This window comes from Myotis yumanensis, unplaced genomic scaffold (assembly GCF_028538775.1).
Source record: "Myotis yumanensis isolate MYYU_CA2020_CCGP unplaced genomic scaffold, mMyoYum1.0.hap1 SCAF_4, whole genome shotgun sequence".
Classification (NCBI taxonomy): Eukaryota; Metazoa; Chordata; class Mammalia; order Chiroptera; family Vespertilionidae; genus Myotis; species Myotis yumanensis.
In genome coordinates, this window is record NW_027223755.1 from 81961593 (window position 1) to 81978321 (window position 16729).

The window sequence follows — 16729 nt, forward strand, 5'->3', positions numbered from 1 at the left end:
CAGCTTCTCCCAGGCACTAACGTGGTTATCTGAGCTCAATTATGGCATAATTTTTTGAGAGAAGTCAGAAATCTAGATTTTCATGCAAAGCCCCCCCATTATGAATGTTGGCTAAAGTTATTTTAAGACACTGTGCCAGCCACAGCCAAACACTGTGTGAACCATGAATCTTGGTCTGTTCTTGGTCATTCTGAAGCAGGCCTTCTTTTGTCTAGTAGCAGTGCCCTCCAGAACTGAAAATATGAATGCTGAAGAAGCAAAGGCAGGATGGGAGGGCCAACCTACCTCAAGACTAGTGTCAGGACCTCAGGTTCAAATAGCCTTAAGAGAGAGTGGCATAATGGCTAGATGCAGTGACACTATGACTTCATGATGCATGGTGAACTCTGCACTGGCTTCTTGGGGATGAGTGTTCTCAGCATATGCAAGTTCATGTAGTCCAAACTCAGGTCCTTAACACAGAGGGACCCTCAGTTGCTCTGCTCAACCCCTATGGCTGCCAGGGCTACAAGCATGGCCTGAGGGCAGGCAAGGACAGCCTTCTCCTAGGATCCTGACCATAGTCGGGTGGCAGTGTGTGATCTCATCATAGGGCGGAGAACTGAGAGGAGACAAAGGCCAGGAGAGAGCCCACTTTTCTCGTGCACTGAATTCAAGAGAGAGAGTGAATTCAAGTAGCACCACCACTTACCAGTTGTCCATTCTCTCAGCCTCTCTTCATGGGATCTGGTGACCTTCCAGGAAGCCCAAAGGTCCAAGACACAGTCTCCTACCCTCACGATTTTCCGAAAAGGGAATGTGATGGCCACTCATTTGGGCTCCACCCTTGCTGCCTCAGCCTCAGGCTATTACACACTTACACACACACTTACACACACACACACACACACACACACACATTGTACATATGGTTTTATATGTATGTGGAGTTAATAATGACTAAATGGACAATTCACTGGCTTTAGGCAGGCTATTCTTATACATTTTGGCTCATGCTAGAACCATTATAGTAGGTAAGGTACATCCTGTGAACCAAATGCTTAGAACCTCAGAAGGAAGCAAGAAATCCTACTCTCTCAGCACTGGGATGAGTAAAGGATTTCACCCGGCAATAAATAAAGGGCAACAGAGGGAAAAGCAGTTTGGCTTAGGGGAAATAAAGTCCTGATCAAGTCCAAAGACAATTGCCTAGACATGTACACCTTTGATCCTATCCTGTCTGAGTCTCCCGTTTAGGAACTGTGTGCTGCTCACTCAACTTTGTACTACATTTTCAACCTTATTCCCACCCCAATAAGCATAGCCTGGGACAAGCTGGGCCCCTCTTGTCCATCTCCTGTCAAAAATGCACTAAAGTTGAGCATGTCTGAGGTGTCCTCTGCGATCAGGAATTGGGGAACAGTGCCTAGAAGGCAGCTAATGTCCTCAGCCTGGTTCAGCCTCTTCTCTCCAAGGTAGGAAGGGAGAAATGTTACAATGGGGACAAGGTAACATTGGAGGGGCCCTCAAAAAGCCTCTCACACATCTCTCCTTCCATGAAAAGCCCAGACTCAGTTTAGGGAGGGTAGGGAGTGGGGTCTTACGGAGTTCAAACCTGGCCTAAAAATCCCCGAGGCAAGCAGAATGGCACTCTAGTTCTAGGCCTAAGGAGAAACTGAGTTAGATGGTTAAAAATTTTATTGACTACCCTGCATGAAATATATATTCTGGAATGTTCTAAAAGTTTCATATTGCCTGGACACCCCCCCCCCCCCCCCCCCCCAGACACACACCTGAAACCTCCTTGAGCTTTTTATCTACGTATTTCCATGTTCTGGGGCCCCAGGAAATGTTCTTGATTGTGATCTTCACAGAAAGAAAACAAACTTGAAAGGTCTATGTCAAGGAGCCCATGCAAAAGGTCCCAGCTGTTACAGACCACTAGTGCTTTCACAAACAAGGCCCAAAAGAACTCCAACTCCTTCTGATAGAATCTTGCCCAAAGGATGCTGTTATGCCCCAACTCCTTGGTTGGGAATCACTAGTTTCTGCATATTTTACTAAGCTTCACTTATTGTAGTTTATATTTCAAAAAGAACACTCAGCTGGCGCCATTTTGGGGCTCAGACCACCTGGTTTTCCAGATTGACCTAATAAATTCACAATTCTTTACCAAAAAAAGAGAACACTCTCCCTCTTGTTTTTCAAATATGAAACATAGTAACATTAAATGTTCTTTTTCAAAGTACGTAAGCCCCACCCCCAGATCAAGGCTCACTGAGCACAGTGGGCCTGAATCAGGGTGAGCTCAAATCTTTACTACTGAACCGTGTGTGGTCACTGCAAAGCCATGATTAAGGGCTTGTCCCCCGACATCTAAGGCTAGAGAGAATCGGAGAGCCCAAGGTGAAGTAGCTATGGTTTGATCCCAATTTATACAAGGATTTCACACAAGAGTGTGAGTGCAGGAACTGGTATTACTATACCAAAGCACCTCTGGCTTTGTTTAGACTCTAGACTTAGGCCTGTGCCCTTGTGGTAGATCTCTTGCAAAGGTTTTCCTATCCCACAGCTTTACATGCAGTCCCAGTGCATCAATCTCCGAGCACTGACAATCGCACAGCCATGCACTCCCTATGTGCAGTGACTCAGGGTTAACAGAGCCTCACTACTACTGCTCTAGCCAAGTGAGGACTGACCAAGGGCTGAGCACAAATTTTAGAACTCAGGCAGTTCTAAACAAGAGGTTTCCACCACAGGCCTCCTCGTCCTCAGCAGTCCCACTAACTCCGCACTCCCCAAATTCCCCACAGTCTCAAGCAACCATGTTTCCAGGACCTGGCTTGCACCGCCTGCAATAAGCACTCAAGATAAACAGGAGGGGCCACACTCAGGGGAGCTCTGTTTCTGGGAGAGGACTGGCTGCACTGTTAGGGACAGGGCCAGCTGGTAGAGGGATAACCAGGCGACAGGCCCACTATCCCAGGGATAAACCTGACTCTGCTAGCATGTTTTAACCATTGAGCCCATTCCAACTATGGACAATAAAAGTGTGACAAACCTCAAGAGAGCAAATGGTTTGCTCTCTGCCGTCATGTCCACAGAGTAACTTTCTTCAAGGTCATATGATAAGTATGGGCACAGGAACACTCATTCTTTATGCTCCACGACCTTGCTTTTCCCGACTCCCTCATGCCAACAGCAGAAGGGGGAGAGGGGTTTGGGGCTGGCCATCGCAAGGTTTCTATATATCACATGTGTAGCCTGTACCAGGTCTCACCTGTGGCTTGGGGAACTCACAGAAAGACAAGGTTGTACACCTCAGAATTTTTCTTTTGGCCGCTAACAACTGGCCACATTGCACGTTTCAAGGTTACAGAGCTCCATAGCACAAACACGGGGCCGGAGCAGACAATTCTCTGCTCAGAGCTCGACAATAAAGCCAGAGCCAAGTGTTCCAGAAGTTGACAACCTCCGGAAGGCAACCCCTGGAAGCAGGCACCAGGGGACTCCAGGAAACTCCTCACTCTCAGGCCTTCAGGGCTGTCCATATAGGGGTCTCCTTCTCGGGCACCGAAAAGCCTCCTTTTTCTGGACCGCAGGGAAGAGGAGGTGCGGGTCAAAGGCTAAGCTGGGCGAGCGGGGAAGCGAAGGGGGAGAGCGGTGCCTTCGGACCCCAGCAGAGGTAGACTGTGGAAAGCGAAGGGTTCAAGACGGGAAAGGCCGTTTTCTGGGGTGCGGCTGGGGGGCTGCTCCCCATCCCCTTCTCCCGCGATTAAGACCGAATGCCTATGACGATGAAGATGGCGAGGAGAAGGACGACTAAAGTCGTGTCTCGGATCTCGTCCCAGCCCAAGCCCTTCTTGGCCCGATCCTCCTGCTGCTTGCGCAGGGCCTCCCGCCGGGCCCGCAGGCGGCGCTCCCGCTCCAGCTGCTCCCCGTAGTGCGCCTGGTAGAAGGCGTCGAAGTTGAACATCGTGCGGTCGGCGCCCGGCGCGGCCTGACCCGAGCGGTGGGCGCGAGAGGCGGGCGACGGGGTGCAGGCCGGGCCGGAGTCCGCGGAGGGCGCCGCGGAGGGCCGGACGCCGGGTCCGCGCAGGTCCATGTCGCTGAGCAGGCCGCGGTCATACTTGCGGCGCAGGGTGGCGCTGCCCAGCACCACGTAGGCCTCGGAGATACGCGTGAAGCGCTCGGCGGCCTCGGCGCTCCCCGCGTTGCGGTCCGGGTGGTAGAGGAAGCTTTGCCGGTAGTAGGCGGCCTTGATTTGCGCCTGCGTCGCCGTGGGCGGGACGCCGAGCAGCTCATACAGCGCCGTGCGCGAGTACGGGCCGTCGCCCCGGGAGTAAGTCCTCACTTCTAAGCCGTGGCAGGACACCCGACTTGGCGGGGGCCCCCGACCCCGCCACAAGCTCCACAGTAACAAGCGCGGCCACCCCGGATCGTGTCGCGCTGCCATCTTGCTTGGGTCTGGAGGGCGGTGCCAAGGTCACCTGACCAATGGGAGGCCCGCGTTGTTCGCCGAGCGTCCTCCTGGTAGCCAATCGCGTAGAAGAGAAGGCGGGGAGAGGAGTGGCGCATGCGTATTACGGGGCAGGCGCGGCGCTGATGCTGTACACGCCGGACTCGGGAGCCCCCAGCAGCGGTCGTGCGGTGGAAGCGTGGGGATGGCGTGTCGCGGACGCCGGCCGGAGCACGGCGGACCCCCCGAGCTGGTGAGCCCTGCGGCCCTCGGGTGCCCTTCTGTCTTAAAGAAGCTCAGCGTTTCGATTCCCCCCCCCCATTACCCTTTTCTCTTTCTCTTTTCCCACAGTTTTACGACCAGAATGAAGCCCGGAAATACATGCGCAAGTAAGGGAGCCTGGCTATTGCGCGGCGTCGGGGGTGGGGACCCGCAAGTTGCTCTCATTTGGGGCATTGCTTGGAGAACGTGAAGAATTTGGGGCGGTTGGGATGGGAGGAAGGGACCTGGGTTGATTTCATTTTTTACACTGGCAAAGTCAGCTTTAGTTAAATCTCTGAACCCTCTGGGCCTCAGTCACCGCAGCATTAATACGGGAGTGATCACATTTTTATCTGGGTTTTCAGTTTATTGTGGCAACTTGTTTTAAACATGTGGTAAAATAGGCAAGAGGCAGTGGATTTGTGTAAGTGGTTAATGCTATTGGGGGAAAGGAAATGTTCATAAATGTTTACTGGGTGCCCCTATTTGTATAATCTCGCTAAATCCTCTCGACAACTGTTGGTGTAGTATCTGAATTTCATGGAGGGTAGTTATTTCTGTAACCAGGTGAAGGCTAGAACAGACTTCCAGACCTGTCCTTTCTGATAAACCAGCCTGTAGAAGAGTCTACAGATACCTGATCTTGGGAAAGCCAGATATAATATAGACCTATTCTGTGCGACGGTAACCAGTAGCCATCAGCGTCTGAATTACTACTTAGCAGGAAGAAAATGTAAAATATCTTGTTGATCATTTTTATGTTGATTACGTGTTGAAATAATTTGAGCATATTGGGTTAACACGTTAAGCGCCCTGTCAGTCACTGGTGACTGACACTGTACTTTCCGTTCGGAAGACAAAATAGGCTGGGCGCTTAATGTGTTAAAAAATTACTAGGTACATTGGATTTGGTTAATTATTAGTTAATTTTACATATTTAATTTCATTTTAACTGTGGCCACTGGAAAGTCATGTGGCTCTCATTATGATTCTCCTGGACAGCACTGCTGTAGATTTCTATTGTGATTCTTAATCCTTATATCTGAGAGTCACTATGGTGGATAATTCTTCCAGAAAACTTGTTCTTTTTTTTTTAATACTTTTTCATTGATTTCAGAGAGGAAAGGAGAGAGAGAGAGAGAGAAACATCAATGATGAGAGAGAATGATTGATCGGCCGTCTCCTGCATGCCCACCACTGGGAATCAAGCCTGCAACCCAGGCATGTGCCCTGATGGGAATTGAACCCATGACCTCCTGATTCATAGGTTGATGCTCCACCACTGAGTCATGCCAGCCGAGCCAGAAAACTTGTTCTTAAGTAAAACTACATCAAAGCTTGATAGATTTGAAAATACCCAATGGTTGGTCATTAGTTAAGTGATTTGTTCCCTTTAGCTTTGCATCAGGTGCAGTTATAATTTGTGCCACAACAAAATAACATGTCGCTGTTATTGGGGTTACTTTTAAATAGTTGTAGTTGAGCCCTGTCCAGTTTGGCTCAATGGATAGAGCATTGGCCTGCAGACTGCAGGGTCCCAGGTTCAATTCCCGGTCAGTGCACATGCCTGGGTTTCGGGCTCGATCCCCAGTAGGGGGTGTGGTGTGTAGCAGGCAGCTGATCAGTGATTCTCTCTCATCATTGATGTTTCTCTCTCCCCCCTCCCTTCTTCTCTGAAATCAATAAAAAAAATATATTAAATAGTTGTAGTTGAGTTTGTTGACCAGGAAAGAGCACCTTGTTCTTTTTTTCTAGAAGATCTTGTGGGTTTTTTTTGGTCTGGGTATAGTTTTAGCTCAGAACCTTACCACTTGTTTGTGTTTCTGCCCTCCTAGCTCTAGGATGATTGATGTGCAGACCAAGATGACTGGGCGAGCATTGGAGCTCCTTGATCTGCCTGATGAGAAGCCCTGTTTCCTGTTGGATATTGGGTGAGATCCTGGGCCTAGTAAGTTTCCCCAGGTTGTGGGCATCTTTGCTACTCGCACTGTTGCATCCCTGTTTGATCGTATCTTCCAGCTGCGGTACTGGGCTGAGTGGAGATTATCTCTCTGATGAGGGGCACTATTGGGTGGGCATCGACATCAGCCTTGCCATGCTGGGTAAGTATGTTCTATTTAGCACTGGGGTGGCTAACCTCATGGTGTGGAGCAGCTCTGCATATTGTCTGTTTCCCTCACTTGCAGATGCAGCTTTGGACCGAGAAGCACAAGGAGACCTACTTCTGGGGGACATGGGCCAGGGCATTCCCTTCAAACCGGGCTCCTTTGATGGTTGTATCAGGTAAGAGTCTTCATGCTTTGCTCTTCGTCCTGCAGACCACTGCTTCCCATACCTGGCTGTGCAGCAGAGTCACATGGGAAACTGAAAATTATACATCCTATGGGATTTTTAGGTTAATAAGGTCAGAGTAAGGCCTCAAAATAGGTATTTTTTGTATTTCAAAACTATCTACTGTGATTCTCTTGCACTGCCAGAGGTTCAGGCACCTCTGATATAGTTTCTCTGTCTGCTTTGAGTGTGTGGTAGGAGAGGGGTGGTCTTCTGGGCCATAGGAGCCATCGTGGAGGCCTGGTGGCCATCTTGGGGGGCCTGGCGGGCAAGCATGTCAAACTCAAAGGCTAACATGGGCCAGATAAACAAGATTTAAGTTTATGTGGGCCGCAATAAAAAAAAAAGCTTCAATTTTCATAGAGACGTAGGTTTATTTCCATAGAGACATGCTTCAAGTAATCATTAACACAAACTAATAGAACATTTTAATAAAAATTAATATTTTTTCTTGAACATTAATTTATTAGACACTGAATAACTGCACAAATTGATAAACGTGGCGCAAATAAACCTATTTTTCTTGTTCTCCAAAAGTGAAATATTTCCTGTTGCGCACACCAAATAAGTCAGTACAAGACTAATGACGTGGCAATCAACTGCTAAAATATTTGCTGCTAGTATTAGTGGAGAGAAATGGTGTGCCTGCGAGTAAGGCACGTAAGGGAAATGAATGAACACAATTATAGTAGTCATTAGCGAACGTTGTAGTTCATTATTAATAACTAGAGGCCAAGTGCACGCAATTCATGCACTCTGGGGCAGCGGGGAGTCCTTCAGCCTGGCCTGCGCCTGCCCTCTCAAGTCCGGAAGCCCTCAGGGAGCGGGCCTAAGCCATCAGTTGGACATCCTTAGCACTGCTGTGGAGGTGGGAAAGGCTCCTGCCACCATTGCTGCACTCGCCGGTTGTGAGCCAGGCTTCTGGCTGAGAGGTGCTCCTCCTGTGGGAGCGCACTGACCACCAGGCGGCAGTTCCTGCGTTGAGTGTCTACCCCTTGGTGGTCAGTGTGTGTCATAGTGACCAGCTGTTCTGCTGTTCAGTCAATTTGCATATTAGCCTTCTATTATATAGGATTATGTATAACAGGATATTGTAAAAATTAAGTTATGGAGTTTTTATTAAAATGCATCTTACCATTATATTGGCTGGGCTGCAAAAATATTCGTGGGCTGCGAGTTTGACATCCTTGTTGTATAGTCTGTGTGGAGTTTGGAAATAAAATAGTCTCTGTCATGGTTAATTAGCTGCTAAAAGATGGACTGGTTAAACACAAGGCTGAGTGTGGGCTGTGCACTGGGGAGTCATGGCACCTCCTGAATTGTGAAGAGAAAAGCACAGGAAAGCCCTGGCTGGTGGCTCAGTTGATTGGAATGTCCCAAACACCAAAAAGTGGCAGATTTGCCCTAACCAGTTGGGCTCAGTGGATAGAGCGTTGGCCTGCGAACTGAAGGGTCCCAGGTTCGATTCCGGTCAAGGGCATGTACCTTGGTTGCGGGCACATCCCCAGTAGGAGGTGTGCAGGAGGCAGCTGATCGATGTTTCTGACTCTCTATCCCTCTCCCTTCCTCTCTGTAAAAAATCAGTAAAATATATTTTTAAAAAAACTCAGAAAAGTGGCAGGTTCGATCCTCAGTTGTGATGCGTTCAGGAGGCAATCTATTGAAATTGTTCCTTTCCCTTTTCCTCTTTCTAGAATCAATTTTTTAAAAAAAGCTTTATAAAGAGCACAGGCAAGCTTTGAGATAGGAGGGGTTGGGGTTGGGTCTTGAAGGGTGGGAGGAATTTGGAAAATCAAGGAGGGTTTCTGAGTGAAGGAGTAGTGTCAGCAGAGGCATGGAAGTGGGTGGGGAAAGGAGTCAGATCGTGGACATGAATGAGAGATTTCATAGAAGTTGAGATTGTGTATGCTTGGGTCCTAGAAAATATTTTTGTTATTGTTAATCCTCACTTGATACATTTTCCCATTGATTTTTAGAGAAAGTGGGAGGGAGGGGGGGGAGAGAGAGAGAAACATCCATGTGAGAGAAGAGACATGGTGCATGGGCTGGCACTCTAATCACTGAGTCACATTGGCTAGGGCCTGTTTTTTTTAAAAAAAACTCCATCCTAAGAAGTTGGAGCTTTATTCAGTAGTTCTTTGTTTTAGGAAGATTGTTTAGAAGAAGAGAGGAGAGATAGGTTGTTGAAACAATTGAGATGGTCCTGAGTGGTGGAGGAAAGTCAAAGCTTGGAGAGGCAGTGGGACAAATCAGCAGGCTTCTTTGAGTGGGTTGGGTGTTCACAGCACCGAGGAAGGGAATGCCAGAAAGAAGGACATAGTAGCTGCTTGAAAATTTAAGTAGAAGGAACTGATTTTGGAAGAGAGTGAATGAATGGCTTTGTAAGTGCTATAAAACATGTTTCCCTGGATTTTGGAGCAAGGGAGTGTGAAAGGGTAGGTGGCAGAGAGAGCCTTGATATGATGAGTAATTTTGAACTGAGATACATGTAGAAAAAGGTTGGGAAACTGTTTTTCTGGACTGACTGCAAGGAAGTTAATGCCAACCTTCGGGATACCCTGTTTGGTCCAGTGTTGTAGAATAGTCACCTGGAGTGGACCTGCACATGCCAAGAAAGGGAGTGGCAGGGGGGGTTATACCTGGACCTCCAGGATGTGTGGTGTATGAGTGCTGATGAGGCAGGGGTGTGCTGGTCACTTGCCTGACTAGGTCCCTTCCTGTTTCAGCATTTCTGCTGTGCAGTGGCTCTGTAATGCTAACAAGAAGTCAGACATTCCCGCCAAGCGCCTGTACTGCTTTTTTTCTTCTCTTTATTCTGTGCTGGTGAGTATAAGATCTCCCCATCTGGCTTGCCGCCTATCCTTCCCTTGCCCTGCAGGTAGAGTGATGAAGTGGAGGAGTCCCATGGCAGGGCTGTTCAGGTGGGACTGCATGGGGTGGCAGAACCTTTTTGTGATCCGCAGCCTGAACAGAAAATTCAGTGGGCTAACAGTCCCTAATGAAATGCAAAAGGTGCTGATGTCAAAATATGAGACAAATTAAAATTCCTGTGTCCTCTGTGCTGAATTTTCATCAGAAGTTGGTTTGGGGACTTAGACTTCACAGAAGGAGGACAGGGACATCGTGTCCAGGACACACAAGGCATATCTTCCAGAGTGCCCACACCTTCAACTCCCACCCTTGCTCCTCCCTCTGCTGATGCTCAGATGGGGAGCAAGGTGGTGTTTGCCTCTTTGCTGAGATGCTCTTCCCTCATAGGTTTGAATGACCAGCTCCCCCATATATTCAGGTCTCTGCTCAAGTGTCCCTCTAAGAGAGGCCTTCCTTGAACCAAAAGTAAACTCATTAGTCTCTTGTCACTCACAATCCCTTTGTCCTCCTAAGTTATTTTTCTTTTTGGCTCTTAATCACTACTGTAAATTAGCTTGCTTCCTCTGCTAAAAAGTGAGCTCCAAAATTTCAGAGGAGAGGCTCTCTCTTTTGTTCATAGCTGTAACCTCAGCCCTAAGAACAGTGCCTTGCGCATAATGGGAACTCAGATGTCAGTGAATAAGGAAGGGAGGAGTGTCTGGGTCCTGGCCCCATGGGATGCTTGTAAGACAGTGAATGTTTCTGTTTCTTGCAGGTCCGTGGAGCCCGAGCTGTTCTGCAGCTATACCCTGAGAACTCAGAGCAGGTGAGCCTCTTGGCTACTAGAGGTGCAGGGGGGTGGGAGGGGCCCAGAACAGGTAAACTGTTCGTATCCTGCTCCTCACTCACCTGCCCTCCTACTATTGGGAAGTAACAGAATAGGATCCTTGTGCTGGTTGGTGGGAAAAGGAGAGAATGAGTATCTGAGAGTGGTTCCTGTGGCTCCTGGTGACATATTTTATGATCTGATATCCCAAGGAGGAGTGGTGGGTGTGGAGTAGGGTTAATGTGATATATTAACTGATTTCCATAACCAAATATATAAATAGGGGTGGGGGGCTGAGAGAACATCAGCAGTTGTCTGTTCTAAGGAGTGTAATGCAATATGAAGGAGGAAGGAATGAGGAGGTTGGAGTTACCGACCTTGAAAGACAAGTTGTGAGCTGTCCCTGACTAATACCATGAATGAGTCTGCCCCAGTATTGGCCATTCATTTCTTGAGATTTGAGTGAGGGTAGATGGTTCCCTGGGCTACAAAGTGAGAATTGCTTGTTCTGTAATTCCCTTGAGGGGGCTGTATGCCATGGCTGGCTCTAGCCTGCACTTTCCTTTGTGTGGCTTTTGGGGACTCTGAATTGGGAACAGTCTAATAAAGAAGACCTTTAGTTCTCCCAGGCACCGTCTATCCTGGAACCAGACTGGCTTAAGAGGAGTGAGGGAAAGCAGTGTGCTCCCCCAGCTTCTCTCTGATTCACCGATGTTCTCTCTTCAGTTGGAGCTAATCACGACCCAGGCCATCAGGGCTGGTTTCACTGGCGGTGTGGTGGTGGACTACCCCAACAGTGCCAAAGCGAAGAAGTGAGTGCTGCGGGCCAGCGTGCTGCTGGCACTGCTGGATAGAGGGTGGTGGTGTGGACCAGAGTCGTCGTGCAGGAGGCACTGCTGGAAGGGAAGGTGAGGACTTGACTTACACTGCAAGGCTTTAGGAGTCCTTGAACTTTTCTTGTTTTAGGTTCTACCTCTGTTTGTTTTCTGGGCCATCAACCTTTCTGCCAAAGGTGAGGGACCCTGAGTTTTCAGGTGTGTGTCTTTTGGGTTCCCTTCTTGTGAGGCTGGGCCTAATACCTGTGGAAAGGGCTTAGACTTGGCGGGTGCCCAGACCTTTCGGGGTAGGGCAGATGGGTTCAGAGATCTCCAGAATCTCTAAAAGCACTTTGGTTCCTACAGGGCCTAAATGAAATTAAGGAAGAAGAGGAGGCAAAGGAATCCACATTCACGAACAAGAGGTAAAGCGAATCGTAGGTGAACCTGCCTAAGGTTCAGGGAGTTACTGCCGCTAGGTTTCTTAGACATGGCAGAGGACGCTGGAGGTGGCAAGACCACTCCATTTTTCTCTGCTTTCACCAAGTTCCGGGCTCAGATGTGGCAGTGACACCAAGGTGGTAATAGAACCAGGAACCAGTGCCTGCTACTGTCTAAGGCTGGGATGTCTGTAAGCAGCCTTGCAGCCTTACTCTCTGCCTTTCCTCTTGCCATGCCTGACAGGCTGTCCCCTCCTTCCCTAGGCTGCCTCCGCCACCTCTGTCCTGGACCCCATCCCCTCTTGGCCCCTGTGACTATCCTTTCTCTTCATCCTCATCTTTACTCTCCTGGGCTATTTGCATCAGCTCACAAACATGCTACACAATTTCTCATGTCTTCTAAGAGATTATCCCTTTACTTCTTAACAACTCCAAGCTACCACCCTGTTTATTTGCTTCCCTTTATATCACAAAACTCCTCATATCTGCCTCTTCTTGCTTTCTCCCCTACCATTCTCTCAGTCCTCTTCTCTGGCTTATGCTTCTGTCTCATCACAAATTGCTCTTGTCAAAGCCACCACCAACCTGTCTTGCCAAATGTATGGTCACTTCTGTTTTTTTCCCTACTTTATCCTTATATATTTTTTTTTCATTAATCCTCAACCCAAGGATATTTTCCATTGATTTTTAGAGAGAGTGGAAGGGGGGGGGGGGGGGGGGGGGGGAGAGAGAGAGCGAGAGAAACAGAAACATTGATGTGAGTCACATTGATTAGTTGCCTCTCCCACATAAGCCCTGCCCAGAGCTGGGGATAGAACATGCATCCCATGTATGTGCCCTTGACTGGAAATTGAACCCTTAACACTTTGGTGTGTGGGCTGACACTAACCACTGAGCACACTGCCCAGGCCTTTATCCTATCTTAACTTGCTTGCTCAATAGGACCTGACTCAGCCCATCACTGTCTTAACACTTTCCTTACTTGGCCTCCCACTCACTATCATGGTTTTCTCTTAACCTTACTGGTTGTTCCGTCTCAGTCTACTCTGCTAGAGCAGCATTCGCCAACCAGTGGTCCACGGTGGTCCGTGAGGTCCGAAAGGTTGGCGACCGCTGTTCTAGAGCACTCTGGGGCCCAACCTGGACCCCTTCTCTCTCTGCACAGCCTTAAACACCAACTACAGGTTTATAACTCCCAGATTTATATCCTTGGCCTCAATTCCACCTCTGATTGCCAACCCGCCTTCTAGGATCCATACCTAAACTTCCCACCCTGTCCATACCTGAACTTCCCACAGATGGCTCGAACAAAACAGCTCTGGGTTTTCACCCCCAGACTTCCTTTGTCCATTCTTTACCATTCTCACTTATTCTTATCTTCCTTACCTCTCATAGTCAATCGCCCATCTGCAAGTCCTGCACCCTTCTTCTCAATGTATATCCCAATTCCAGCCCTTTCCCCACTCCCACCTGGTCTTAGGTCACCACCAGTCTTGCCTGGATTACTGAAAGCAGCTCCATGTGTCTCTGCTTTTAGTATTTGTTTCTTTCCATTTACTTTCTGCGCAGCAGCAAGATTGATTCTTTCCTTTTTCTTTGTTAAAAAAAATCTTGCCATTTTTCTGTTCCTTATCTTTAGTTCAGTTCCCCTTACCTTTATTTTCCTTAACACCTTTAACTGCTCTAAATCTTGGCTATTTGTATCCCCAACTAGAATGAAAACTTGGTGGAGACTGGTATTATGAGCCTGCCATCAGAAGAGTATCTTGTTAATTAAAGATGTTCAATATTTGTTGAACACATAATTACAAGATAGTGAAGGAGTTATTTCTTAGTTCTGGTTGATATGGGTGGAAGGTGTTAAGACTTTGAACACATTTAAGAGGAAAAATGGGCAGAGAATTGAATGAGTTTAGAAGGCCCACCGGTAGAGAAAATCATGATTGTACTCTGTGTCCACCACAGATTTATGCTGTCTGATCGCTAGTCATCTCTCTTAGCTTCCTTTCTCAGCCCATTCCCCTTGGGGACTTAGCTCTTCTAGATGTTTTCTGCTCTAGGGCACCCACCACTTGCCCCCAGTGAGTGATCCCATTTCCTGCTTCACAGAGGAAGTACAAGCTGTTAACTCCCTCCATCCATCTTAGGATCCCTCTTGTCCTCACACCAGTGTTTATAGACTATATGTCCTAACTGTAAACTTGGGTAAGTTTTGTGACCTGAGCGTCCATTTTTCTATTTAAAAAGGGGGGATATTGCCACCCTCTTGGGCAGTGTGTTGTGTAGAGAGCATGTTTGTTCAGGACTCAGCACAGTGCCTGGCACAGACCTTGTCTCCCCTAGTTCTGCAGGCTCTCACTCTTCCCTTCAAAGTCCCCAGATTGCCTATTAGAAGTATTATTGGGATTCTCCCATTACTATCACTTCTCTCTAACCACATTCTGGCCACTTATAAATAGGTGAGTTTAAAAGTTTTTAAAATCTTTACTTAGCCCTGGCTGGTGTTGCTCAGTGGTCAGAGCATCGACCTGCTCACCAAAGGGTCGCAGGTTCTATTCCCAGTTAAGGGCATGTACCTTGGTTGCAGGCTCGATCCCCAGCCCTGGTTGGGTGCATGTGGGAGGCTGCCAATGTGTGTGGCTCTCTCACATCAATGTTTCTCTCCCCTCCTCCCCCTGCAACCCCACCTCCTTCCACTCTCTAAAAAATCAATGGAAAGAATATCCTTGGGTGAGGATTAACAAAACAAAAAAACTTTACCTAATTTATACATTTCTTTTGCATCAATATTGTTCTACTCGTGCATTCCTTAATTCTTGCTATCTGGCCTCCACCCTACCAGGAAATGGTGGTCACTTAAATGGCAAGCATCCTTGCTTGGTTTGAGTTATGCTGGAAACAGTGTAATCCCAACTGCCAGGTGGGGAAGTGGTTAGGGAGCCCAGGCTTTTTCCCTGTTCTCAAGGCCTCTTTTCCCTGGGGCTGCAGGGGGTTTCTTTTCTCCTCAGCCAGGGCTGGAGGCCAAGATCAACCCTTGAGGGTTATTGTCAGGGCTGTCACGAGCTGGGCAGCCTTGTTTTCCTACTTCAGACATTTATTGCTGGGAGCCCCTACCTGATGGGGTATGCTGACCTCACCACCAGACTAGGGCCTGAAGTGGTAGCAGTGCACATTGGGCCTCTGACTTTCTGTGGATATTGCTAGGCTCTTGTGAACCAATCCTGGCCCAGGTTGCCCAAAAAGTAGCCTTGCCCCTGCCTGCCTGCTCCCTAAGCAGAATGTGTGCAGACCCAGTAATTGGTCACCTACTGCAAATATGCCTGCAAGTGAGTGGGGCCTTGCACCTTCTGCCCTCCTATATAAGTTGCTTTTGACCCCAGTGGATGGTACCAGGATGGAGGTGGCGGTGGAGGGGGGTGGTTCAAAGATGCAACTTCTATTGTAGAACTAGAATCCAGGTGCACAAAAGTTCGTGCACTCAGGGGGGTCCCTCAACCTGGCCTGTGCCCTCTTGCAGATCAGGAACCAGGAATTCTTGGGGGATGTCTGACTGACGGCTTAGGCCCGATCCCACGGGGAGCAGGTCTAACCCTCAGTCTGGCCTCCCTCTTCGGGAGGCGACTGGCAGGGCATTCAGGGGAACGGTACCAGCCAGTGAGCGGCCAGCCCCGCCCCCCCCCCCCCCCCCCCCCCCCATCACCGTCTCTTCCCTCTGCCTGCTAGCACCTGCCTTGGCTGGCCTGGTGCCATCCACCCACCAGCCCTGTCCCCCACCGACTGGTTGTTCTGCTGTTCAGTCAATTTGCATATTAGGCTTTTATTATATAGGATGGGCATCTAAGGCCCCCAACTCAAAGGAAGTTCACCATTTTTTTCCTGCCTGGATTAACTTGGGTGCCAGTTAGGCTGTTCCATCCATCATTTCACAGCCGTGTCTCTGGCACAGGGTCCCACACAGGATTGCACGGAGTGGGGTGGTGAGGAAGATGAAGACCCGGGAGTGGGTGCTGGAGAAGAAAGAGCGCCGTAGACGCCAGGGCAAGTGAGTACCTGGGCCAGGGGTAGGCTGCTGCGGATAAAGGGAAGTCTTGACCGGTAAAGGCTCACCTACACTTGAAGGGGTCCCAATAGTACTTTGTTTTTTCTTCTGAAACTCTTCTATTCTTCCTGCCCGTTATTTCTTCACAGGGAAGTCAGACCTGACACTCAGTACACCGGCCGCAAGCGCAAGCCCTACTTCTAAGCTGTTAGCTGCACTGAATGGTGGGACAGCTCAGGTCCACACAGTTGTGAGCTGTGCCATCCAGCTCAGGCACTGCCTCTGGAAAGTTTTATATATTGAAGTATCTACTCCATCAGCTGACAAAAGAGTGTCTAGAAAAGTTCTAATAGCCCTGACCAACATGCTCAGTGGTTAGAGCGGCCTGCACACCAAAAGGTCATGGGTTGGCTCCCCGCCCCTGGTTGGGGTGTGTGCAGGAGGCAGCCAATTGATGTGTCTCTCTCACATCGATGTTTCTCCCTCCCTCCCATTCTCTCTGAAGAAGCAATGGAAAAATCCTCAGGTGAGGATTAACAACAGCAAAAAAAAATCTAATAGTATTTTCTTCATTAAAGTTCTAACGGCATCTTATTTTGTTGTAAAAGTAATAAACCACTTTCTATGGAACTCTGGCATTTTTCAGCTCTATGGTCCTAAACAAATTTAAGTTCCTCTGTTGGTGGTAGCTACCACTCGATTCCACGGGTCCAAATTAGAACTTAAGAG

The 16729-nt window shown here is 48.6% G+C and overlaps 2 protein-coding genes and 1 non-coding gene across 3 annotated transcripts; 2 read left to right on the plus strand and 1 right to left on the minus strand.

Moving 5' to 3' along the window:
• Nucleotides 1-3291: 3291 nt before the first annotated feature.
• DNAJC30 (DnaJ heat shock protein family (Hsp40) member C30) lies at nt 3292-4450 on the minus strand. Its single transcript, XM_070412785.1, has one exon. The coding sequence runs from the start codon at nt 4433-4435 to the stop codon at nt 3755-3757; it is 681 nt and encodes a 226-aa protein (XP_070268886.1). The 5' UTR covers nt 4436-4450; the 3' UTR covers nt 3292-3754.
• A 125-nt stretch (nt 4451-4575) lies between these two features.
• BUD23 (BUD23 rRNA methyltransferase and ribosome maturation factor) lies at nt 4576-16630 on the plus strand. Its single transcript, XM_070412778.1, has 12 exons — nt 4576-4691; nt 4790-4827; nt 6535-6630; nt 6719-6801; nt 6886-6982; nt 9757-9853; nt 10656-10706; nt 11433-11518; nt 11673-11718; nt 11888-11946; nt 15908-16003; nt 16150-16630. The coding sequence occupies exons 1-12, from the start codon at nt 4644-4646 to the stop codon at nt 16202-16204; spliced, it is 852 nt and encodes a 283-aa protein (XP_070268879.1). The 5' UTR covers nt 4576-4643; the 3' UTR covers nt 16205-16630.
• LOC139009682 (small Cajal body-specific RNA 20) lies at nt 14926-15057 on the plus strand. The gene has a single exon (XR_011471396.1). It is a non-coding gene; the product is annotated as a small Cajal body-specific RNA 20 (non-coding RNA).
• Nucleotides 16631-16729: the final 99 nt, after the last annotated feature.

Coding starts and splice junctions, on each gene's coding strand:
- DNAJC30 (XM_070412785.1), bottom strand. CDS start 4,435: ATGGCAGCGCGACACGATCCGGGGTGGCCGCGCTTGTTACTGTGGAGC.
- BUD23 (XM_070412778.1), top strand. CDS start 4,644: ATGGCGTGTCGCGGACGCCGGCCGGAGCACGGCGGACCCCCCGAGCTG. Junction 6,631..6,718: donor TGTTTCCTGTTGGATATTGG/GTGAGATCCTGG, acceptor CGTATCTTCCAG/CTGCGGTACTGGGCTGAGTG. Junction 16,004..16,149: donor CGCCGTAGACGCCAGGGCAA/GTGAGTACCTGG, acceptor ATTTCTTCACAG/GGAAGTCAGACCTGACACTC.